Raw genomic sequence first — 21199 nt, forward strand, 5'->3', positions numbered from 1 at the left:
GTCAAGGAGGTCATACATATTTCGACTGAGTTGATATAGTCAATTTTTAACTATCAGCAAAAGTAGCGTAAGTCAATTAGAAATATATTGCAAGATACACTGGTTATGAACACACAAATATTGAAGCACTTAGTAGGCCAAAAGTTCGGCAAACAATTGCTGACCTCGAAGTGTATGTTCACAAAGGGGCCATATGGTTATCATTGAACCTAAACAAAATAACAGCGACAAAAACAACAACAAAACACTATTAATGCTAGATCACCAATTTAATGTGGTAGAAATAAAATGGAGTGCAAAAAATGATCCCTATCAAGTGGTAGTTATGCTATTCTATGCTCACCAAGGCTTTGATTTAAGTTCCTGAAATGCGTGTATCTTTCTAGCGATAATAAGCAAACGTCTTTCTGTGAAATTCTTGATCATTATTCATCGTATTGTTTACCAGAATTCTCAAAATATGTATCTAGCATACAATATATATGCTATTCAACCAAACTGCAAACGAATAACTCGGTCAATATTTTCGCCAAAATTACAAACTGCAAATCAGAGAGAAAACAGTAAAACTCATCAATTTACCGGCATCTAATTTATTGACAATTAAACCCTCAAGGAAAGCACTTTGATGATTGTGTTTAAAAAAGGCACCAGTGCAATGAGCACTGCAGTAACTGATTAATGCGGCACATTTCCCATTGTATATTGGGCATATCTATCAACAGTTTATTTGTTGCAGCATGTGAGGCTGGAATGACATCTTGAGTTACACTTCAGCTTTGCTTTAAAACATGTGCATCTGTTGGACTGGCACTTTTTTGGACCGTTGCAGTTGCACTTGGTAAAACCTTGCCCACCAGATGAAGATTCCGCAATAACAGCAGAACGAAGTGACGTTACATTCTCCTGACTGACATCAGCTTCTGTCAGTAATCGCTGAGGACACAAATCAAACTGGTTCCTGGACTATTGTCCCTTTAAAACACCCGCCTTTACAGCAATCTTGTACTGGTCAGTTGACGATGACACCAAGAATGTTACGAGGATCCCCTCTGCCACGATCTACTGCCGGTATAGGAATAGCCACATTGTCCCCAGGCACACCGGTATTGAGATCCACACGGCTGCGTTTCACCATCCTCTCTGCCTGAGATAGTAGTGCTGTATAGGCTTCAGCTCTACGCTTCCTGATCTGGATAGTGTGGTCTTCCAAGATTGGTGTGGTGGTGACTGATGGCTGAGTTTGGCTGCTTAAGTCGGCTGGTATGCTGTCAGTTTCATGAGAAGAAGCTGGGCTGTTTGATGAGGCTGTGATGCTGTCAGTTTCATGAGAAGGAGTTGTGCTGCTTGAGATGACTTGTATGATGTCAGCTTCTTGTGTATGAGGTGTGCTACACGAGAAAGCAGCCAGAAAATCATCCTCACTCTCCATCCTGTAGATCACTTCTGTGGGTAGTGCTGAAGAGGTTAAGCCCACTCGAGCTTCACAACCAAACATGGCCGAGTATGGTGAACACTTAATCCCCGAGTGATGTGCTGAGTTCTTCTGGAATTGTACAAACTTGATGCCTGTAGCCCAGTCCTGTGTTTCATTGTCTGCCATCCATGCCACTAACATGTCCTTGATGTCTCCATTTGCACGTTCTACAGAACCTTGGCTTTGTGGATGACGGGGTTTGCCATGTACAAGCTTAAGGGTTGGCCACACCTCCTTTAGCTCTGTGATCACATGGGATGTAAACTCTGAACCATTGTCACTCTGGAGAATGACAGGAGCTCCCATGAGGAGGAATATGTCCATGAGCTGGAAGGCAACCTCTGAGGCACGCTTGGTGGTGAGTGGTCGGATGACACAAAATTTGGTCATGTGGTCCTGGTAAACCATGATCCACTTGTAGTTGGAGTGTGCCATAGCCTGCATGTCTATTAAATCAACCTGGTCTCTACATGCAAACTCCTTGGTCAGAATAGGTCGCACCACTACACCCTTGGTCATTGGACGCTTCCTCTTTTTCTGACACTCCGCACAAAGTGACTTGAAGTGCTCTAGAGCCTTGGTAGTGATGTTCGCATAGTTTCGTTGTAGTTCCTTGATCATGCGATCACGACCACCATGTTTATATTCTACATTAATTTTATAAAGACATATATAGAAAATTCTACTATTATTCTTCGAGGGGATTTTGAGTATGCTGTATTTTACACCTAGGAAATTTTGACTACCTAGCCATTTTTGGACCTAGGGGATTATGAGCTAGGGGATTTTGTGGTACACTCGTTCCTGGTCATCTCTTTTCCAACTTTTCTGAGCATTTGGAAAAACAGACATATTTAAATTACTTAAATTAATCTACTTACTTGGATAACAGATAGTAGCTGCTCCTGATCTTCGTGTGATTATTGGTAGATGCCGATTTCAAGCTTTCTATAATTCTGTAATATTCTGTCTTTGGAATCAGATACTTCTGACATACTTCATATCTTTTGAACAACTCTTGCCTGAAAACGTCTTCCATACTATAAGAAGACATCTTGCATGAAAGTAAATCTATACTGAATGGGCTGAACCGGGATGGGATGCCTTTTTAATAGGACAGGCCTCAGGTGAAGCCATTTGCCAGGCTCACACCTATTGACCTGGTGTGACTGGAAATAATTGACATATGGTCAGACAGACAACCCCTATTGTCCTGACCGACACCTTTTTCCTGGTAGTGCACATCAGTAGAAGTGACTTCCTGACACTGTTTGTCCTAATGAGTGATGTAATAATCAGAAAAAACAACTGTATAGTAAGTTAACTAAAACAGAATTACACAGATTTACTGAAATCAGCCAGTAAGATAGTGTAAAATCCCTGCCCATATTTCAGGGATTTCATGAAATAACTGGAATTTTCAGGGATTTCATGAAATCCCTGAGTGAAACAGTAATTTCGTGAAATTACTGTAACATATATACATATGGCATATCATTTAACATGTATTGGTGATCGATATTATATTTTGTCCAAATGGATGGCACTATTTTTTTGTTCATTGAATTTGGTAAATCAGCAGTCAGCCGTGATTGTTTAAGTTTAATCAGGTAAATAAACAGGCAAATTATCATCTCGATGACTCAGCATGTTAAAGAGTTATTAGTATGCATTTACCATTATGGAATTGTTATGCGACTGCGTCAGTTATCACAGCATTATTCTTATAGCAGATGAATGAAATAATGCATACACACAGTATAAGTGTCAAATGGTCACCTTGTCTTACACCAAGTAAACATGGAAAGCCATCACTTATCTTATTGTTTGTATCGTTTTTTCAATTGAATGTGATCTAACATTGACTAAACATTATTTAGTAACGTTATATTCCTTTAATGTCAAGTTTTATCATCATGAAACATACACTGATATTTATAACAAAATAATCAAATGCCAATAACAAAATTGCGAAGAACCTTGGTTGTCCTATTGTTAAACATATTGTTAAACTTTCCATAATAAATTAAAGCATCTTTTTTGCAAATATGTAATGAATTATAAATGTCTGGATGTGTATTCTGAATGTGATATGTTTCAGGCAAAGATTTCGAGATATGCCAGTAAGTTTATCTGAGCAGACTGTACATTTCCTTCGATATGTACATAGAACACTATTTTCAGGCTTTATTTTTCACACCTACTAAAAACGAAGTTTTTTTCTTTAATAATTTACTAGTTTAAATTAATGGTTTTGTCTTGAGGTTTAAAAAATACACTGCTCATTCGAGCTCCTCCTGTAATTATTGGATTCTACCTGTTTTGCTGGGCTTTTTTATTTTATTTTGGTTGGAAGGTTGTGAAATCTCAAACGTAAAAGGTCAAACAGAAATATCAGCAATATTTACCGTGCAGATATATTTTTCAGACTATCAAGTTGACATAAAGTTAGAGCACTTTCGCATTTCTTTCCCTTGGTTGGTAGAAAGTGGAACGCTACGCCATTTAGGTCAGGTGAAAATATGGTCATATGACCAGCTTTAACCAATGTAATGATAGGAAACTGTCACATGACTGCTACGCAAATGAAATACGTCAATAACCATACACAATTATCTTAAGTTAGCTCAAACAGTAGCAGGATTTTAATAGCAGCGGCTGGTCCGCTGGATTTTGTGATTTTATATTAGTTTGTGTATTATATGTACTAATTGTTCATGAAAAATGGCACCGGGCCCTGTAGAAGAGCTGGCTCTTTTAGAATTAGAGAGGTAAGTGATAGAAGCCTGGCTTTATATGCGATAAAATACGAGTTTATTATAATGTTCTGATTAAGGTTGAAGCAAAATGGCAGCCGAGTTATAAATAGCGTCTAGTTAAAACATTGTTAGGCGTAGGCAAATATATTGTTTGCTCAAGGGTAAAATGTTATCAATATTTTGCTGATTTTTATCTTATTTTTTATTATTGTGGAAGAGACGTACTTGATATATATATATATATATAGATATTTCACTAATTTAAGATGAAATAAAATAAAAGGTTCAATCTTAATTGAAATTGTAAAATATATATATCAACCTAATGCACATCTGGGGTTATTATCGTCTGTAGTTTGTATTCATCATTTTATTGTCAATGAATTCCTTAGTCATCAATGATAGGTATTTTGGAATGTTTCCCTGTTCCATAAATACAGATGATAATATTGTTATTAACTTCTACACAATTAAAATTAATCGTCTTATTCTTCTACTTCTCATACTGATTAAACTATTCGTATACCCTTTGGAATTATAATAATATACTTGTTATGCTGTAATGGTAGTAACAAATAACCTATGTGATAGAAATATGTACGCTTATTAAATACTATCTGAAGTTGTATAAAGGTTTGACACTATGTGTACATGTATAGACATTGTGATTACAGCGCAGGTACCCAGATATTTGATACGGTTGAAGCATTTATGTAAGAAGCATATTTGTCAAATTTCTTTACATTTGCAGTGACCCGTCATGCAACCATTGGTTTGTTTAAAACTTGAATATTTAACTAATTGTTAACGTACTTGGCCTGAAGACAAGGCCATTGTGGTTTATTCATTTGCACAATTCAATTGCAATACCAAGAAACCGGTTATATTTAAGTGGAAGTACTTTCGACATAGTAACATTATAAGTGCTTAAAGATGACGGCCCGACCTCTAAAATGTTATCGCAATCTACAACTGTGTACACACATGTACTGGTCGGAGATGTAACTATGTCGACGGTTGACAGTTTAAAAGCTATGATTTGGCTTAACAGACTATGAAATAGTACACAGAGAAACAGCATTTTCTCTATTTTTTGGACGACGAAAAACACACAAAAACTTTCGTCCTTCTAACCCATCGACACGCAAATCGTTTATATTTTGACACTTGTATAGGAAAAAGGTAACTATATAATATTATGGAATTTGTCTAAAATAATCTGAACCCGTTTAGTGATTACATGTTTTTTTACCATAATTGTTAAACATAGCAAGACAATTTCGATACAGCGGGCTACTTTCCCATTACATGCAACAAAAACAAATTAAAACTAAAACCAATTCCAGGTGTGGTTTCTCTTGAGTTATTTACAAAGCGATGTATTTGTGGACAAGCGCTGCAACATTTTTTAGCGATTAAATCATAGTCTGCCACTTGTTACAAGACCGACCTTGAAGGAATCATGTATTCCACACTGACTGGGGCACCAGCCCCATGCTGCAGCTGACTACTTCACTTCTGTAAAACCGCGCTGATTCCAGGGAAAGTGTTGAACCGCATGTTATTCGTGAGATAAGCTGATATGAGATTATGTAGGGTGATCGTGCTCTGGGAACGTTCAGCGAGAACCAGCATGACACGTCTCTGTGGCATACGCAAATATAAAGACGGCTTTGTTCTGTTAATTTGTACAATCTTAGGGCTTTTTATTGAAATAATATTTTAGTTTTTGTAGGAACACCATAAGAATGACTATACCGGTTATGGGTTCCGGTGGTTTCCGTTTATACCAATAAGTACCGACAAAGTCCTAGTTTTGATTTTTGCAAGTTGAAATTTTAAGTACACGTTTTCTGTAAATCTGGTAGTAGGATTGATTGTTATTGGTCCAGTGTACAGGCACCTATATTGTGACGGGATTGGCTAGTTCATGTATATTAGCTAGGCAATAGTCTTTGTTTATATCTAAGTTTATATACGCAGATAAGGATGGTTCCTCTATGACGTCCAAAATGTAAAGGGAAGATCTTGGGGTCAGTCCCATTTGACCCGCCTCTGAGAGATTAACAAACTGGGGTCCTAATTGTCACACGTCATTAACTTCGGCGGACGTGTTCATTAAAAATTGCTGAAACATCGTAAAGCCACACCGGCTATGAACAATCCTTTCACTTATTTGCGAAAGATAAGTCAAGACTGTTGGAAACGGAAACATTGATTCACACGTGTGAAATCTTATTGATTTTAAAACAATTGTGAAAACCACTTAACAATATAACGTTATATTAACCACTCCCGTTCGCATGATATGCCACCAAGTTGTTGGGGAAACCGGAGTATCGGGAGTAAACCGTGGGGACAACACACAGAATACAGAACATAAATCAAAAAATGCACACACAATTTATATGCAGGTCGAACAAGGGGGCCTCAAAGCAGCGGCGAGATCAGATAAATGGCGAGATTGGCACGATGCGCGACCTACTTCCGCTCCCGGAGTCCGCTCGACAGAGACTATCCCAGCTTCAAATAATGTCGCTTAGCTGCGTGTATATCAGGAAATGTAACATATTACAGAAAAGTAAGTGGCCGTGAAATGTGTGTTTTATATGTTTCCCGACAATAAAGAACGAAACTGTGTTGTATGTGTGGACATCGATTTAGCGTGTGCATTGTATAAAGCAATGAAGTTACAAATACACCGCTGAAGCCCCACAACCATGATACTCTTGTAACTGAAAATAATCCTTAAGCAATAGTAATAAGTTTAATCATCTTCAAAGTAAGTGATTATTATAAGTGTATTGGTGTATCCTAAAGATTGGTTTGTTGTTGCTGTCCTGCGAAGTGTACATAACTATAATTAGGTCAATATACAATGGTATAATGTTTGGAAACGGTGTTTTTAGAAGTCATTTATTTCGATATAACACAAAAGAACTACACGACCCATCCTATGATCTTAAGGAAAATTCCCTCCTCGAAATTATCAGACAATTACAGAGTTTTGGCACAAATAATGAACGTTTCCTGTTTTCTTTTGCAGTGCTGCCAAGCAATCGTTGCTCAATCGAAGTGCCTTGCGATTTCTCATCGGTGAGTAGGCCTGTACCTATTGTCCCATAGTACACCAGTAGCATGGATTAAAGATGCACTCTTACTCCCAAATAAGATTTACCAAAATTAATAATAGTGTTTTAATATTCCAAAAAGGATGAATAAATGTCAAAAACAATGGTTCTTGTGAAGGATACCGAGTTTAATTTGACAGAAATGAGCATAAAACACGCTTTCTCTACCTTATAAGACTATAGTAGACTACAGTAAATCTTTTAGCATTCACCAATCATTTAATATTTTTTGCGCTTTCTGCTATTAAACTCGCGCTTACAATCTTGTTATCAGTAGATAGTATTTTCCATAAATGCATTATTTAGTAAGTAGTTAATGGTTTATCAGTCAAAATTTCTGTTTGTAATTCATGTGTATGTATTGATTTTGAATAAGAGTGCAAATGAACAACCGGCCATTTCTTATATTGTTACATAATCGATAAAAGTAGACCATTATTTCAACCCTTTCTGTCGGCTTAAGGCACTGATCGGCTTTGGAAATAATAGAATGTTTAAAAGATTAAGAACTAAAGTATTAAATTAAGAAGAAACAATTAAGACTGGTATTGAGTTTTGGGTCACTGTTGGTCTCAAACATTTTTAAGAGTATGATGATAAAGAAAAGTATGACAATTTTATATCTCCTGAATCAACTGGTTTGTTTGCATTTAAAACTGTTCAAGTATTTGCCATTTCACAATTTATGTGTATATAAACCGAAATATATTTTCTTTTAACATCACCATAAAAGAATGAGTCACAGCTTGTTACATTTTACATTCTTAAACCTATAAATGCAAAGAAACTAGGAGTGTGTGTTTGTGAATATATTATTTTGAATAAAAGAAACGTCTCCTATGGACGGGCAGCAGTTTAAGAACATATTAAATATAATACGTAAACAGAAATTTGCTAGACTATGTATATATGGCTGCTTGCCAAATGATGATGGGTGCCCTCGTTTTGGTGACAGATGGATCAGTTGCGAAATGAACGTAAACTATACCACCAATCCTAACCTGGTGATTTGAATACGATGTTTGCATCCGGTAGACAGATGATTATGATAAATTGTCTTGTGTCAGAGATGGACACTTTTAGGACAGCACTTGGTCAATCCAAACCTTGCTGTAATGTCTACAATACGTTGTACAATAACTCTGTATTTATATAAACGCAAAACGTATGTACATTTACACGGATTGAAACGAACTTTAAAGCAGAAAATATATAATTAGGAGTCTAATTAAGTACTGCAATTTAGCTCTTCATTCTTCGAATAGGTGGCAAGGTTAAGTTTAGAATACAATGCACGTATGTTCAGTTTACCATTCGCTCAGTTCCTTTAAGACCAGACTGAACAAAAATTAAAGCAGAAAATATATAATAAGGAGTCTATATAGATTAAGTACTTGGATTTAGCGCTTCATTCTTCGAATTGGTGACAAGGTCAAGTTTAGAATATAATGCACAATAGAGAATGTGCGTAATGTTTTTACCTTTCTTTTAAGCGAGATTGAACTAAAATTTGACATAAGCAATAGCGAGACCAACGCTGAGTTGAATTACGTTCATACCCAATTGGCTAAGTAGGCCGACCTCTGACGTCATATGCCCATATATGGTGTGTCAATACCCGGTATAAGTTTGCACAGTTGAAAAACATTTCATTGAGCTGATCGGATCCGATTACATTTTCCGCAATGACGAACATGTTCTTTATATACGAAATCAATGACAATTTAGTTTCCTCCCATTTTAAAATTGAAATAATTGTGTGGTATTTGTGTCAGATCCCTTATTCGATTCAAGTTTGTTCGGTATTTAGATATAATTACTGTATAAAGATGTTCTGAAAATGTAACGTTAGATCAGTGTTACTGAATGCTGTGAATTCAAAAAAGTACATTCGCTGAATATTTCTAAAGATTAGTGCCAATACACTACCATTGATGGACCCTGCGGTGGTGGTTAGGTTAGGCTAGGAAGCAAGATCAAACCAGTTGTTGCACGAATTTCACATTGCAATCAGTTTGACACCAAATTTAGATTCAAACATACACGAATGTATATATGTATATATTTGATAACACTTAGGAAAACCGCGTTTTGTGAACACTAAACTACTAAGTTTACGTCTAGACATAAAGTATGTAAAAACCCTGTAACATAGCAACCGAAGAAGGCTTATCGTGAAAATGCCACATTACTATCAAGGAGATGATGATATAAGCAATTAACTCATACATTTTCTCTGTTCACTGCAGGCACTGACTGGGTTCATACTTGTGACGACCCGGGACGGCAAGCTGGTCTATATCTCGGAGAATGTAACCGAGTACCTCGGACACTCAATGGTACGTCACTCAACCATGTCCATACCTAGCCCCTCTTATTACCATAGCGATCACGTCTACCGCGCTTGTAATTTTGATAGTCTCAGTGTTATTCAGTAAGTGTTACTCGGAATTTTCTCAGGAATAGCAAGTGTCACCTTATCTGTTATATTCAACTGAAACTAATGTGGTTCTCTATTCAACTAAACCTATGGCGCATTTTTTATTGGTTTTCGGCCGATGTTTACAATTTTGTATTTTCCTCTCAAACACTTACCATCGGGCAATAACTTGTGTATTTCTATTATGATGTAAGAAATACAGGTTGCATTATATGAAATGTTATAAGAGTGGGGACAAAATGATTAAAAATGCTACTTAAATCAGAAGTTTGCGTCTCATCAAATTTTAATTTTGTCATTGAATATAATTCAAATAAATTACAGTTTATTGAAACCATATCTTTTCTTGTCAAAAATAAAATACATCATTACAGGTGGATATGAAAACCCAGGGCGACAGTTTGTTCGACATTGTGGACAAGCGGGACCATGGAACTGTGCAGGCGCAGTTACTCCATGGCTCCACTTCCGCCGAGGGATCCCAGGACCGTCAGATCTCTTTTTTCTGTCGCATGAACATGTCACGGACGCTCAAACGCCAAGGCGGCTTCGGTGATGTCAAGGTGAGTGTGACGTCATATCCGTGTTTGCCTGGTAGCGGTGGAACATCATTAAACATGATAGCACAATTATCAAAATGGGCCTTCCACCTTGATTGTTTTTGGGCTCATATGATGGTGACTGTTGTAAAAGAAAAGTTTCGAATTTCCAATGTGAAGTATTCTAAGTTTGTAGACATAATGGAGTCACGGCCATTGCAGTCTCCTCAAATTACGCTATCTTTGTGAACGAAAACTGTTCGCCATATGGAACACGGGGTACATAGGCGGAATTCCCACGGCGCTGTGGAGTTTAATGGTTATTTCACATTCCTTGGTGAAGTAATAACGAACAGTTTTTACATGTTTTGTATGCGCTGCTCTATAATTGAGGAGAATGAAATATTCAAGAGAGAACAAGTGTTAGGAAGTGGAGCGTTTCAACTTATTACCAGCGAGCGGAAATAATCGAAGAAGTAAATAGTTTGTCATTCTGGGCCCAGAAACCAATTATCACTGAGAATAATTATAACAATACTGGATGCTGTTGACAAAATTATTTTAATGTATACCTGTAAATTTGTATGTCTAAAAAAACGGAAACAAAAGTTATGCCGCTTATACCCATCACCTCATTATGGTGTGAAATGCGTTAACGCGGATGTAACAGTATTGCTATGGCAACTCACTTTAAGCTGTAAATGGAGGAAGGCTGTACGGTTATTTTTCGTCGAATTCAGTTAGAGTATTGGTTGGGTTGTTGGCCAAAGAGCACATACCGGATGAATCCCTGGTTAAAGCTACTCTGTTTTTTTTATCATGCACTAGTATAAAGAACCGTCAGTCCCGGGAACCCCCGTGTAACGTCCCTCCCGGGAGACGTGTCTGTTTGTGAGTGGTGAGGCGGGGGATCGAACGTGCGATCCGTGCGACAGTCACAAATGGCAAATGCCGCCGTTCTCATGTTGTGTTGACGATGGTTCTCTTTCCGGGTCAGAAAGGGGTCATAGCTGTTGGACCATTACGATGTTGTCCTGTGAGCAGAAACTATTGTTCGACGTTAATGTTTTATGAACAAAATTTACACAAGATATCTATTAGCGTGTAGCGGGTACAGAAGGACTAGTTGAACTAACTAACAGCGAGTGTACACGACCATGGCGCAACGTAGATACTTCAGAAACCCAAACGCAATTATAATTTATCGCAACATCAATTGCGACGATACAGAGAAAACCCATAAAACACTAGAGTTCCAGATTCCGTACAATAGTTTTACAAGTGGTGGTACTTACAGGCCGTGCACATTGCCGACGTAAAATAATATGACCCAGATAACTTGACGCCACTTTATGTGAAGTTGGGTAGAAACTTGGAACACATGAATTCGGTTAAATAGGCTTAGTAACATAACACTTACGGCCCGGTATAGAAGAGAATCATGCTCATGAATCTACCCACGGGGATATATTAGGTCTACCTTTAAATATGCAATTCCTTTTACTACAGAACTTTGGTCTTTATTTCTGACCTAGCTGTATGTGTAGGTCGTAGAAAAACAAAGCAACCTACGTGTGTTGAAAATGGTACTAAATACATCTCCCTTGTGCATTATAATTTGCTCACTCTGTGTTGAACCATTGATTCACTGAGTATGAAAATATAGCAGCAGTTGGCAGATAATGACTAGTAACGTTGCTGATAGCTACCTACTTCCATGAGGGATCGATATAACATAGAGCACATCCAGCACCGAACCTAGTCTGTGGGCGATCCTGGCTGGAGTTGTGTCAAGTTTGTTCATTACAACAGACGCATTGTCCTTTAACAATGTAATGGCGATATAATCGTGTATAAATAAGTTTGGATGGTCCTAAAAGAACGTTTTGATTTGTACAAACAATATTGAACTTCTCGTCTTGTCGACGTCTGAACGGTAAACCAATAGTGGGTGTCCTTTTGGTCGATGTTAAATAACTGAACACATGCATGGACAGGGTAAATACGATGATTGAACTGAATTAAAAACCAGTTGAATTAAATTACTTTTCTGTCGAGAAAAGAAACCTGTCATTACTCGTTTAAATGTCACCAGCAGGGATTCAGAAAAAAACAACAACATATCATTGCATCAACAGACTACGTTTTGTATTTACTCTTATCTTTACTGCACAGATGAATTTTATCTTGTTCACAAGTGTTTCTGTTTAAACAAGTTTGCAAACAATGCAGGTCTTCATTCAAACTTCCGTTTTAATGTCAGTGTTCAGGAAATTTATTATCTCCAGCGTAGAGGAAATTTTATGATAAATGACAAGGATGTTGGCAAAGAGAAATCTACTGTTTTAATCTGAACATTATGAGCTGAGACAAACACAGACAACTGCGGCATGTAGATATGAGTATACATGACTGTACCTTGGAACCGTTGTAGCACAGTATTAATTCGCAATTCATGTTAGTGGGGTGGGGGTGGGGGTTAGAAAACGGTCCAAATTTGTTTAATAGATCAATTGGTTTCGCTTTATTGACTAATTATAAGGTCGCAATATCGATGATTTGAAAAACAAAAATAATCCCAAGTCGTAATTCAAAGGTAGTATTATAGTTTATCTTTGTCGATTTCGTTTTAGTTACATCAAACAGTTTTATAAACAGAAATTCGAATAATAAAGTCTCAGTAGAGGAGTGAATGTTCACCTTACGACTGTGAATGAATTTGTCACTCGGTCTGACGGGCTGTCAAAACCAGTTGTGTAAGACCCCGTAATGAAGATATATTGTCCGCAAACGCAGCTTTCTCGCATCCTATAGGTGCACAGCGGTTTACACACATTTTATTCAGTTGGATTACCAAATACATCAAAACCATTGTGCCGTTAACTTTAATGAAAGGGTGTTTTTGCGAGGTATTGTAGTCGTACCTGAATACTTATGTCCTCGTAAAGTCAGCCAGGTATGACTGTATACATTTATATAGTTCATGTATTTCTTGTCTTTTATATGTTGAATGAGATCTTGTGCCAGGCTATCGTTATATTCCTGTACATTCAGAGCCACGCCTCTCCCTGCCATTGTTTCTAGTTCTTATCGTAACGAATGATTCCCGAGAAGCAGTATCAATTAGGCATTAAACGACAATCTATCTATATGCTGTTGTACATTTCATAAGATTTACGACGCGAGTCCCAGTCGTGTATTGGCGCTAATCAGCCCTACCCACCGTCTGTTTCCGAGAAAAAAAGTAATACCTACGTACGAGAACCTCGATTCTGGCAGTGTTGTGGAAAGTGTTGATAAGATACTGGGGAAATTGTGTGGCCATGTCTGCAGTTGGCAGGCTGTAGTAACAGGGGGATCACTGTCATTTCTGTCAGACTCGCTAGGATGAATAATGAATAATGTTAGAGCAGTAAAACGCGTAAACATTATGATGCAAGTATACTTCACAATTATAAATCCTACAAGTCACTGGTAATCAAGTCACTGTTCTGACAGTTGCGGTCAATTAACAATCGCAAATATTCACAAGTTTCGTAGGTAAACCCAAGTTGACCTTTTTGTAAACCAACGGTTTAGCAGTTATGGGTTCATTATTTTAACAACATATTTCTTAGTCACAAGAGTACGTACAAGTACGTAGTTATTAACGAGTACGTGTAACAAGTTGTAACGAATACCTCTACTTAGTCTAGAAGGTTGTCGAATTTGAGTAACTTTTGTCTATGTAGGCATATCTGTTACAAAACATTACGGTAAATATTGAAGATATGTTTATGATTTTTCTACATTGTTTACTTTGACACCTCCAGGTGATGCACGTGCGCGGTCACTTGGTACCAGTTGGCGGGAAAGAGACGAGCCCCGAGCAGCACATGTTCATGGCGCTGTGCACGCCCCTCATCACCCCTGACGTAAAAGAAAGCCTTATACAGAACAACACAACTGTGTTCAAGAGCGTTCACAAGCTCGACATGTCCTTCATCGAAATCACCGAGACGTACGTATACAACCCATTCAATCTCGACAGTGCCCGCCTAATAAACAAGCCTCTCCCCTCTCTCAAAATTTAATCTGACTAGAATATAAGACGGTTGGTGGAAATGATTGATATTTTGTTCTACTATCTATTAAAATCATACTAAACTATTATACAAGTGTTACAAGTAAAACGACCAATGACCGGGCACTGGCCGAGGATTGAATTATAATAAAGCTTTTCAATCAAACACGCGTCTGCTTATAGCCCCTTTAGTAACATCATTGGAGCGCTGTAAGATCAGCGCTATGGGGTCTGCGTAACGTATACATACATGTATATTTGTTGATTGTCCATTATTCAAACAATGTCGTAACAAAGTGAAAAAAACATTACAAATAAGCACTATGTCATTCAATTACAGAGGAGAGTTTCATCTGGGGCTTGGGACAACGGAAGTGGAGGGCCGCTCCTGGTACTCCATGCTTCATCCGGAGGACCTCGCCGAGGCCCGCGCTAAACACATGCAGTGTGAGTACCTTGATGTTCCTCTAGAGAACTCCGAACACCTTAGTGTGCCCTTTGAGTACTCATAGTACAAGTACCTTGGCGTACCACTTGAATACCGAGTACCTTGGTATACCATTTGAAGACTTCGAATGTCTTGGCGCACCAGTCGAGGACTACGAGTGTCGTATTCTACGAGTACCTTGGCGTACCGCTATAGTATTTCGAGCACTTAAGCGTACCGTTTAAAGTATTTCTATTTCGAGTACCTTGGTTTCAGGACTCCCAAAACTTTGCGTACTTTTTGAGGACCCGATATTTTGATGCACATGGTGTAGCTGGGTGTACGTTGTGCAGTAATGTATGTGTGTTTGGATAACACGCTCGCACCAGCCAATGTCTGTATCAGGGATTGACAAGATCCACATGCTCCTCTAGCCCATTTTAGTCTAAAAAGTTGTCGTATTCTGAAGATATATCGTCATTAAATCAACTTTCAGTCAGTAAAATTTTGCAGTTTTTTTCATTTATCATTACCGTCCAATTAACATTCTTCTGTAAGTGTTTTATGGTTATGATTGATCGATATGCATCTGAAAAGGTTATTAAAACAGAGCTGGAAACTTTTGGCGTGTATTCCATATTTTAAACAAGTTTCTTTCAATGTTTCAGTGATTAAATCCCGACACGAGATGGGATGCATGATGACAGTGCGCATGCTCACGGAGACGCACGAGACCGTGTGGGTGAATATAGTGATGCACGTGCGACAGGCGCTCGTTACCAATAGTGACGACCCGGTTATCGTCTGCATTAATCAAGTTGTCAGGTGAGAGCTCACTCCACTTACTTATAGTTTATATTTTGTCTTTAACTTGTCATTTGTGATAATTATCTGAACAATATGCCTGCTCATCCAAAAGGAACCGTTGTGGTTAAACGTTTTTGGGTTAAGTGCGTGAAGAGACATGAAATTTGCATAATTATTGTTCACATTACAATCGTGCATTGTGTTTTTATAAAACTTACTAACATCTATCATGCGGTTTTAGAAACTGTCGGGGAATTTCTGTTTTTCAAGAAAATTTCCCTTACGTTTTTAGCGAGAACGAGGCTGCTCAATTCAAAAGTCAAGGGCAACTGTTTGCCCTGTTTGCTGCAAGGACACCGGACATGTTCTTCGGCGGCCACCACTTCAACCAACTACAGCAGGAGATGCTCACACGACAACACGCTCAGGCGTACATGCAGCAGCAACCGGCCCAGCCCCAGGGACCCCCGGGCTTCTTTGCCGAGCAACAGCGATACCAGTACACCGCCCCTTCTCAGACACAGACTAGCTTTCCGCAACAGCAGTCTCAGTATATGGGCGGAATCGACTCAATCTGCCAACAGCAGAGGACTCAGGGACACACGAGCACCATCAGGGCTCTCAAGCGGAAACTACAGGAAAACTTCATATCATCATGCAAACCTAGCAAGATGTCCAGGGTGGGTTCATTTGACAGCGAGGATGGTGGTTTTGCGGACTTCATCTCGGGAGGTGAGACACAGTATGTCATGAATGTCAACGTATTTAGGTCTGCCGGCTCCGCTTCACAAGCTGTGGACAATGGAGGTATCGCTGCTTTCACTGGCGAAACCATGCCATTGGTCTACCAGCATAATAGCCTGGACCCCATGCACGCCCTACGACTGAAGAAGTCCATGCGTCTGCCAGTATCTATGAATCCTGTTGCTTTCGGTGCGGCACCCATTGTCCAGAAACTGCCACCAACTTGCACCTTAGAGCAGGTTGTTCCGGAAGTAGTCATTCCTGATTGTTACCTGACCCCTGACCCATCCCCGGCTTCCTCGCCCAAACCTCTGATCTCCAGGACAGGTATCAAACAGGAAACACAGGAAATCAAACAGCTGACGTCATACGTAATGGGTAGACTTGACGAATTAAAACAGAACCAGACAATCTCAGAACCATCGGTAAAATTAGATGGAAAGAAACGGAAAAATCTGCCAATCATTGATGCCACATTCGTTGATACATTCTTCGATGAGATAGAGCCTATGCTCGTCAGACCAGGCAGTGTCGAGATCAAGACCGAGCCTATGTCTCCTCCGGTGCCTATGGTTCGGGAGAGCCACCTGTCTCCCCCAGTCACCCAGACATCGCACACGCCTTCTCCGCCGCCCACTGTCTTGCCAATGCCGCCGACGTGCGAACTGAAGGAAGAGCTCACACTGGAAGACTGCACATACCTGGAGGAGTTCCTTGGCCTGGTAGGTTCGGCTGGTCCTGAAATCCAAGCCGCGTTTTCTCCGGTGTCCGTCGCCGACAGCATGTCTCCAGTCGCCTCTCCGACGTCCGTTGGCACCGGCTGTATGCCGGAGTCCCTGTCACCTAGGGCACCAACATATGGCTCCAACCATTGCATCAAGCAGCAGAGCTCTATGGATCAGACATACCCAGAGCTCAGCCCCTGCTCCACTTCCCCCGGATATGAGGGTCGGGACGATCTCATGGACCCAGACAATTGGCTGCTGGAGCCAATCAGTCTGCCCCTGGAAATGACATTAGACGGCCTCGACACCCTGCCGGAAATGAGGCAGGATGTGCGACAGGACGAGCTATGCCGCCTGAAGCAGATTCTTCAGCAGACCTGGGGACCATGTGGTAAGTCTGCCAACAACTTAATTGATACTAGTACTGATGTTTATAAGTAATTGAGATGCTGCGGTGTCGTGTTTATTTGTAAGGAAATGCATAAAGTTACTTTTCATTTCCTCTAGAGTTACACTATACACCCATATGTTTAACTGTTATAAATGTGTAGTTCATTTTTCAGTATTTTATTATTGTGGCCTCTGTTATTTAATAGTATCCTTATATTGTGTCGTTTCAGGTTCCTTCTCGCATAAAACCACCCTGTAGGATTCTCGTGTGTAAGTGTTACTTACGTCATAATCGTGTATGGCATATTGCCATGTAGCCACTCAGCGTCCTTGGCGCCGCCTGCTGGTCAGGACTTCCGGTCGCCTTACAGACGCCGCTGTATCGGCCCCCCTCGCTTGCTGGTCGGGCGAGGCACATCCTGTTTTATACCCATCATTGGAAAAACTTACATTGTTACATACTGACTCAAAACATCTATAGATGTCCGGAGCCATCATCACAGTGTGTACTTATACTGCAGCTAGATTATTCTTATTGTATTTGTCATGCTGGTACATGAACAATTTTTATTTATTTTGTTTTACTTTTGCGCGGGCGTACATTTCATTTTACACAGTATGATATTTGCCTGGACAATGTATTAGCTTATAGGGCGAGCTTAGCTCTGAACTGAATATCATTGGGACTGTGTAAACAGACGGAGACGGTTGGATAGGAAGAGGAGTGCCTTCGTTTATTGTTAAAGTTGACGCGGGCGGAACCGAAAAATAAGTGCTTTGTTTTAAGGAGAGCCGAAGAAAACTTGGCCTAGCAGTTAGTTAGGCCATGTTTTTCTGAAGCTTTCCTGTCGTTTGTATATAATTCAACAACCTATGTATTTGCCTTTATTCATGATGTATGCTATTGTTTTCCCGCGTTTTTCACTTCAGAAATGTAGTTAATTTGAAGCTTTATGTTTTGCTAACTTTTTTATGATTTTAGCCTGATTGAGTTGGCGCTGGTAGCTTTAATCAATCCCAAATAGTTTTGTTAATGAGAACATTAATGTTTTTTGTGTATATTTATGTGTCGTTCAGCACGTCGCTTTCATTATTTTAACAGCGTAACTCTTTGGGCAAGACTTGATGGATTTGTGTTTTTGCCTCTGTCGAACTGTTGTCGCCTGCTGGTCAGGCGGGCAACAGACGGGGTTGTCGTCAGCTGCGGTTCCCCGGGTTGCTCGTGCGCTGGTTCGCACTTCCGGTAGTTAACTGGAGAGCCGGGTACCGCGGTCGAGATGAGAGATTTCTCTTAGTATGTTAAGCTTGGTTTTGACATTGTCAATAACTCAATGTGCTTCTGCCGGTCGGAGGCACGAGTCGTTCTTCCTATGTTGTACATGCTGTAATTAGCTCATTGTGTCCATTACTAACCTCTTTTGTTATGCTGCAAGTTTTTGCTACTAACATCGTTTTGTTTGATCACCTATGAATGTATTTTATTTTCGCATTACTTGAGGAAGAGGCGTAGCTAATTTTGGATTTATTTGCATTCAGTCTGCACCGCACATATTATCATTTATGTAAGGTTTTTGATTTCACAAAGTGATGTATTAAGTTATGTCAGCCGCTGGTCGGAAAACGTTTGTGAATATTTTAAGCTTTATTTCGATTTAATTCACCACTGAAGCAAATAGGTCTGAATATCAAACGTCTTGGTGAAGCTTAGCTGGCAGGCTCAGCCAAGCTTTCAAACCAGTCTTTTGAAAGTTAAAGATCTATTTGCATACAGTATGCTACTTGTTATTCGTGTCACTATTTTATTAGCAGCATTTAATTAAATTGGCTTCGTCAGAATTTTCCAACACCGATGCTAAATTGGCCAAGTTTCAGATGAACCTCACTTAAAAGGTTAAAACAAAGCCTTGTTAGCGTTGATTAGCACACCATTGACCAGAGTCGGAAACGTTGGTTTTGCTAATGAAGTTGGGTCACAGACCCCATTTACTCTCGCCCAAGTGCAAAAAGTATAAACGCAGGACGGTTATATCCATAAGAATCGCACTTTTGATGAGAATGAACTACCAGACCATCGAACAGGACGAGATAGCATTGCGTTTTAAACTTTTCGAATTTCTTTGAAGTATTTTTAACTCAAAAATTATTCCCGCTGGACGGAAGCTGTCAAAGAAATGAGAATGTTTCATTTGCAATACTGTGCCGTTTTGTAACTCGCATTGTATTTAAACACGGATGTGTGCCATGCATGAAGTATATACGTGTACAGTTGTTCCTTGGCCGATTTCTCGCTTGAACCTTGTTGCCAAGTAGTTTACCGTTGGGTGTGAGACCGCTGAGCGGCAGGCGCCGTGGATATTACCAACTTGGCAGCTTGTTTGGCACGGAATCAGCCAGGAAATGTACCAAAGCACTAGCCCCGACACATTTCCTTCACGCATCTCCGCTGTGCGGGTTTGTTTTCTGACGGAAATGTGCGCGGGGTTATTGTCAACCGCATTGGGTTACTGTTCAGGGTATAGGGTTTCACAAAGAGCTCCTTCGCTGGCCGATCTCTGTTGTGTAACCCGGTGCTAGAACAGCCTTAACGCAATGCGATGCCTGGAGAGGTCACATTCTACGGTTTCCAAAGTTACGTCTCTTCTGAAAGAACTTAAGTTTCGAACAATTGAAATTTTATGTTGCGTAAGAGTGGATTTTTAAATTAAAACAGCTATTCAACGACCGCATTTATTAAATAATTCAACGACCTAATTATGTCAGGTTAAAATAATGTGACACTTGTCATTCTGGAGTTATATATTAGTTAGAAAGTACAGTATATCAATTGTGTAACATAATAGTGTTGATGGCATCGTCATTCTAGCCATAACCATTTACTCGTCACAATTTTTTGTCACCTAAGTTGTAAGACTCACCAAAGATCTATTGTTTGCAAGCTTTACACATATACGTATGTGAAACATCAACCTTTATTTTTGAACTTGAATGTGCTTTAAAATATTTTTATTCTGACATTAACTTACCTGAGTGTTTTGACTTTAAAAGCTTAATAAAATAAGATAAGAAAAAAGTTTTCGTGTTGTCTTCTGTACCATAAGTCAAAAACTCTTGATCAGAAACTGACTTGAGAGAGAGAGTGAAGGTCGGGTCAATGTCCGATGAAGGTCGAGTCAATGTCAAGGTCAATCAAAGGAAGGGATGTAGCCTTGGTGTCGTCGGCGTCGGCTTTCGGGTCATACCTGAAAATATACGAGTGATTTTCGCAACATTTTCTATATGTTTACAATGTACATGTACGTACGTGCATTTACAGATTCTATACAATTAAACGGAGATTAAATGGTTATTAATTTGAGCATATGTGGTCGAGTAGTAAGACTCCTGACTGCCAACACAGGGCTCACAGGTTCGATCCCCCACTAAACCACTAAAATACGAATCATCTTCTGTAATGGACATCAAGCAGGGGTCCCGTGCGACAGTGCTATACACATGTTAGATCGAGCCATTCTGTCTGTGCACTATTCCCCACAACGTAACAACCTCAATTGCGTCACAGGAGCAGACGCCCAGATGGTTGGCCAGTGATAAAAGTACACCTTCTCATCCAAACAAAGATGTTTGTGTGATATCGGCCATTGTGCTTAGTGAAAAGTTTTGAAATCGCTCTTTGTAGGATATAAATGTTGAAGTTGGG

General features: G+C 39.5%; 2 protein-coding genes across 2 annotated transcripts; one reads left to right on the forward strand and one right to left on the reverse strand.

Annotated features, from left to right (window-relative positions):
- Positions 1–1012: 1012 nt before the first annotated feature.
- On the reverse strand, positions 1013–2098 carry LOC128207829 (KRAB-A domain-containing protein 2-like). The gene has a single exon (XM_052910981.1). It carries the CDS (start codon positions 2096–2098, stop codon positions 1013–1015), a length of 1086 nt encoding a protein of 361 aa, XP_052766941.1.
- Positions 2099–4094: 1996 nt separating this feature from the next.
- LOC128208024 (uncharacterized) lies at positions 4095–20573 on the forward strand. Its single transcript, XM_052911305.1, has 10 exons — positions 4095–4248; positions 6651–6817; positions 7283–7332; positions 9617–9706; positions 10182–10370; positions 14159–14346; positions 14750–14856; positions 15505–15661; positions 15936–17503; positions 17733–20573. Exons 1-10 carry the CDS (start codon positions 4202–4204, stop codon positions 17759–17761), a joined length of 2592 nt encoding a protein of 863 aa, XP_052767265.1. The 5' UTR covers positions 4095–4201; the 3' UTR covers positions 17762–20573.
- Positions 20574–21199: the final 626 nt, after the last annotated feature.

This window comes from Mya arenaria, chromosome 11 (genome assembly GCF_026914265.1).
Source record: "Mya arenaria isolate MELC-2E11 chromosome 11, ASM2691426v1".
Classification (NCBI taxonomy): domain Eukaryota; kingdom Metazoa; phylum Mollusca; class Bivalvia; order Myida; family Myidae; genus Mya; species Mya arenaria.

Excerpts from the sequence above, each read along its gene's own strand:
- LOC128208024 (XM_052911305.1), top strand. The coding sequence starts at position 4,202 with ATGGCACCGGGCCCTGTAGAAGAGCTGGCTCTTTTAGAATTAGAGAG. Across the intron at positions 10,371-14,158 it reads GCGGCTTCGGTGATGTCAAG|GTGATGCACGTGCGCGGTCA; the intron begins GTGAGTGTGACG and ends TGACACCTCCAG. Across the intron at positions 14,857-15,504 it reads CCGCGCTAAACACATGCAGT|TGATTAAATCCCGACACGAG; the intron begins GTGAGTACCTTG and ends TCAATGTTTCAG.
- LOC128207829 (XM_052910981.1), bottom strand. The coding sequence starts at position 2,098 with ATGATCAAGGAACTACAACGAAACTATGCGAACATCACTACCAAGGCT.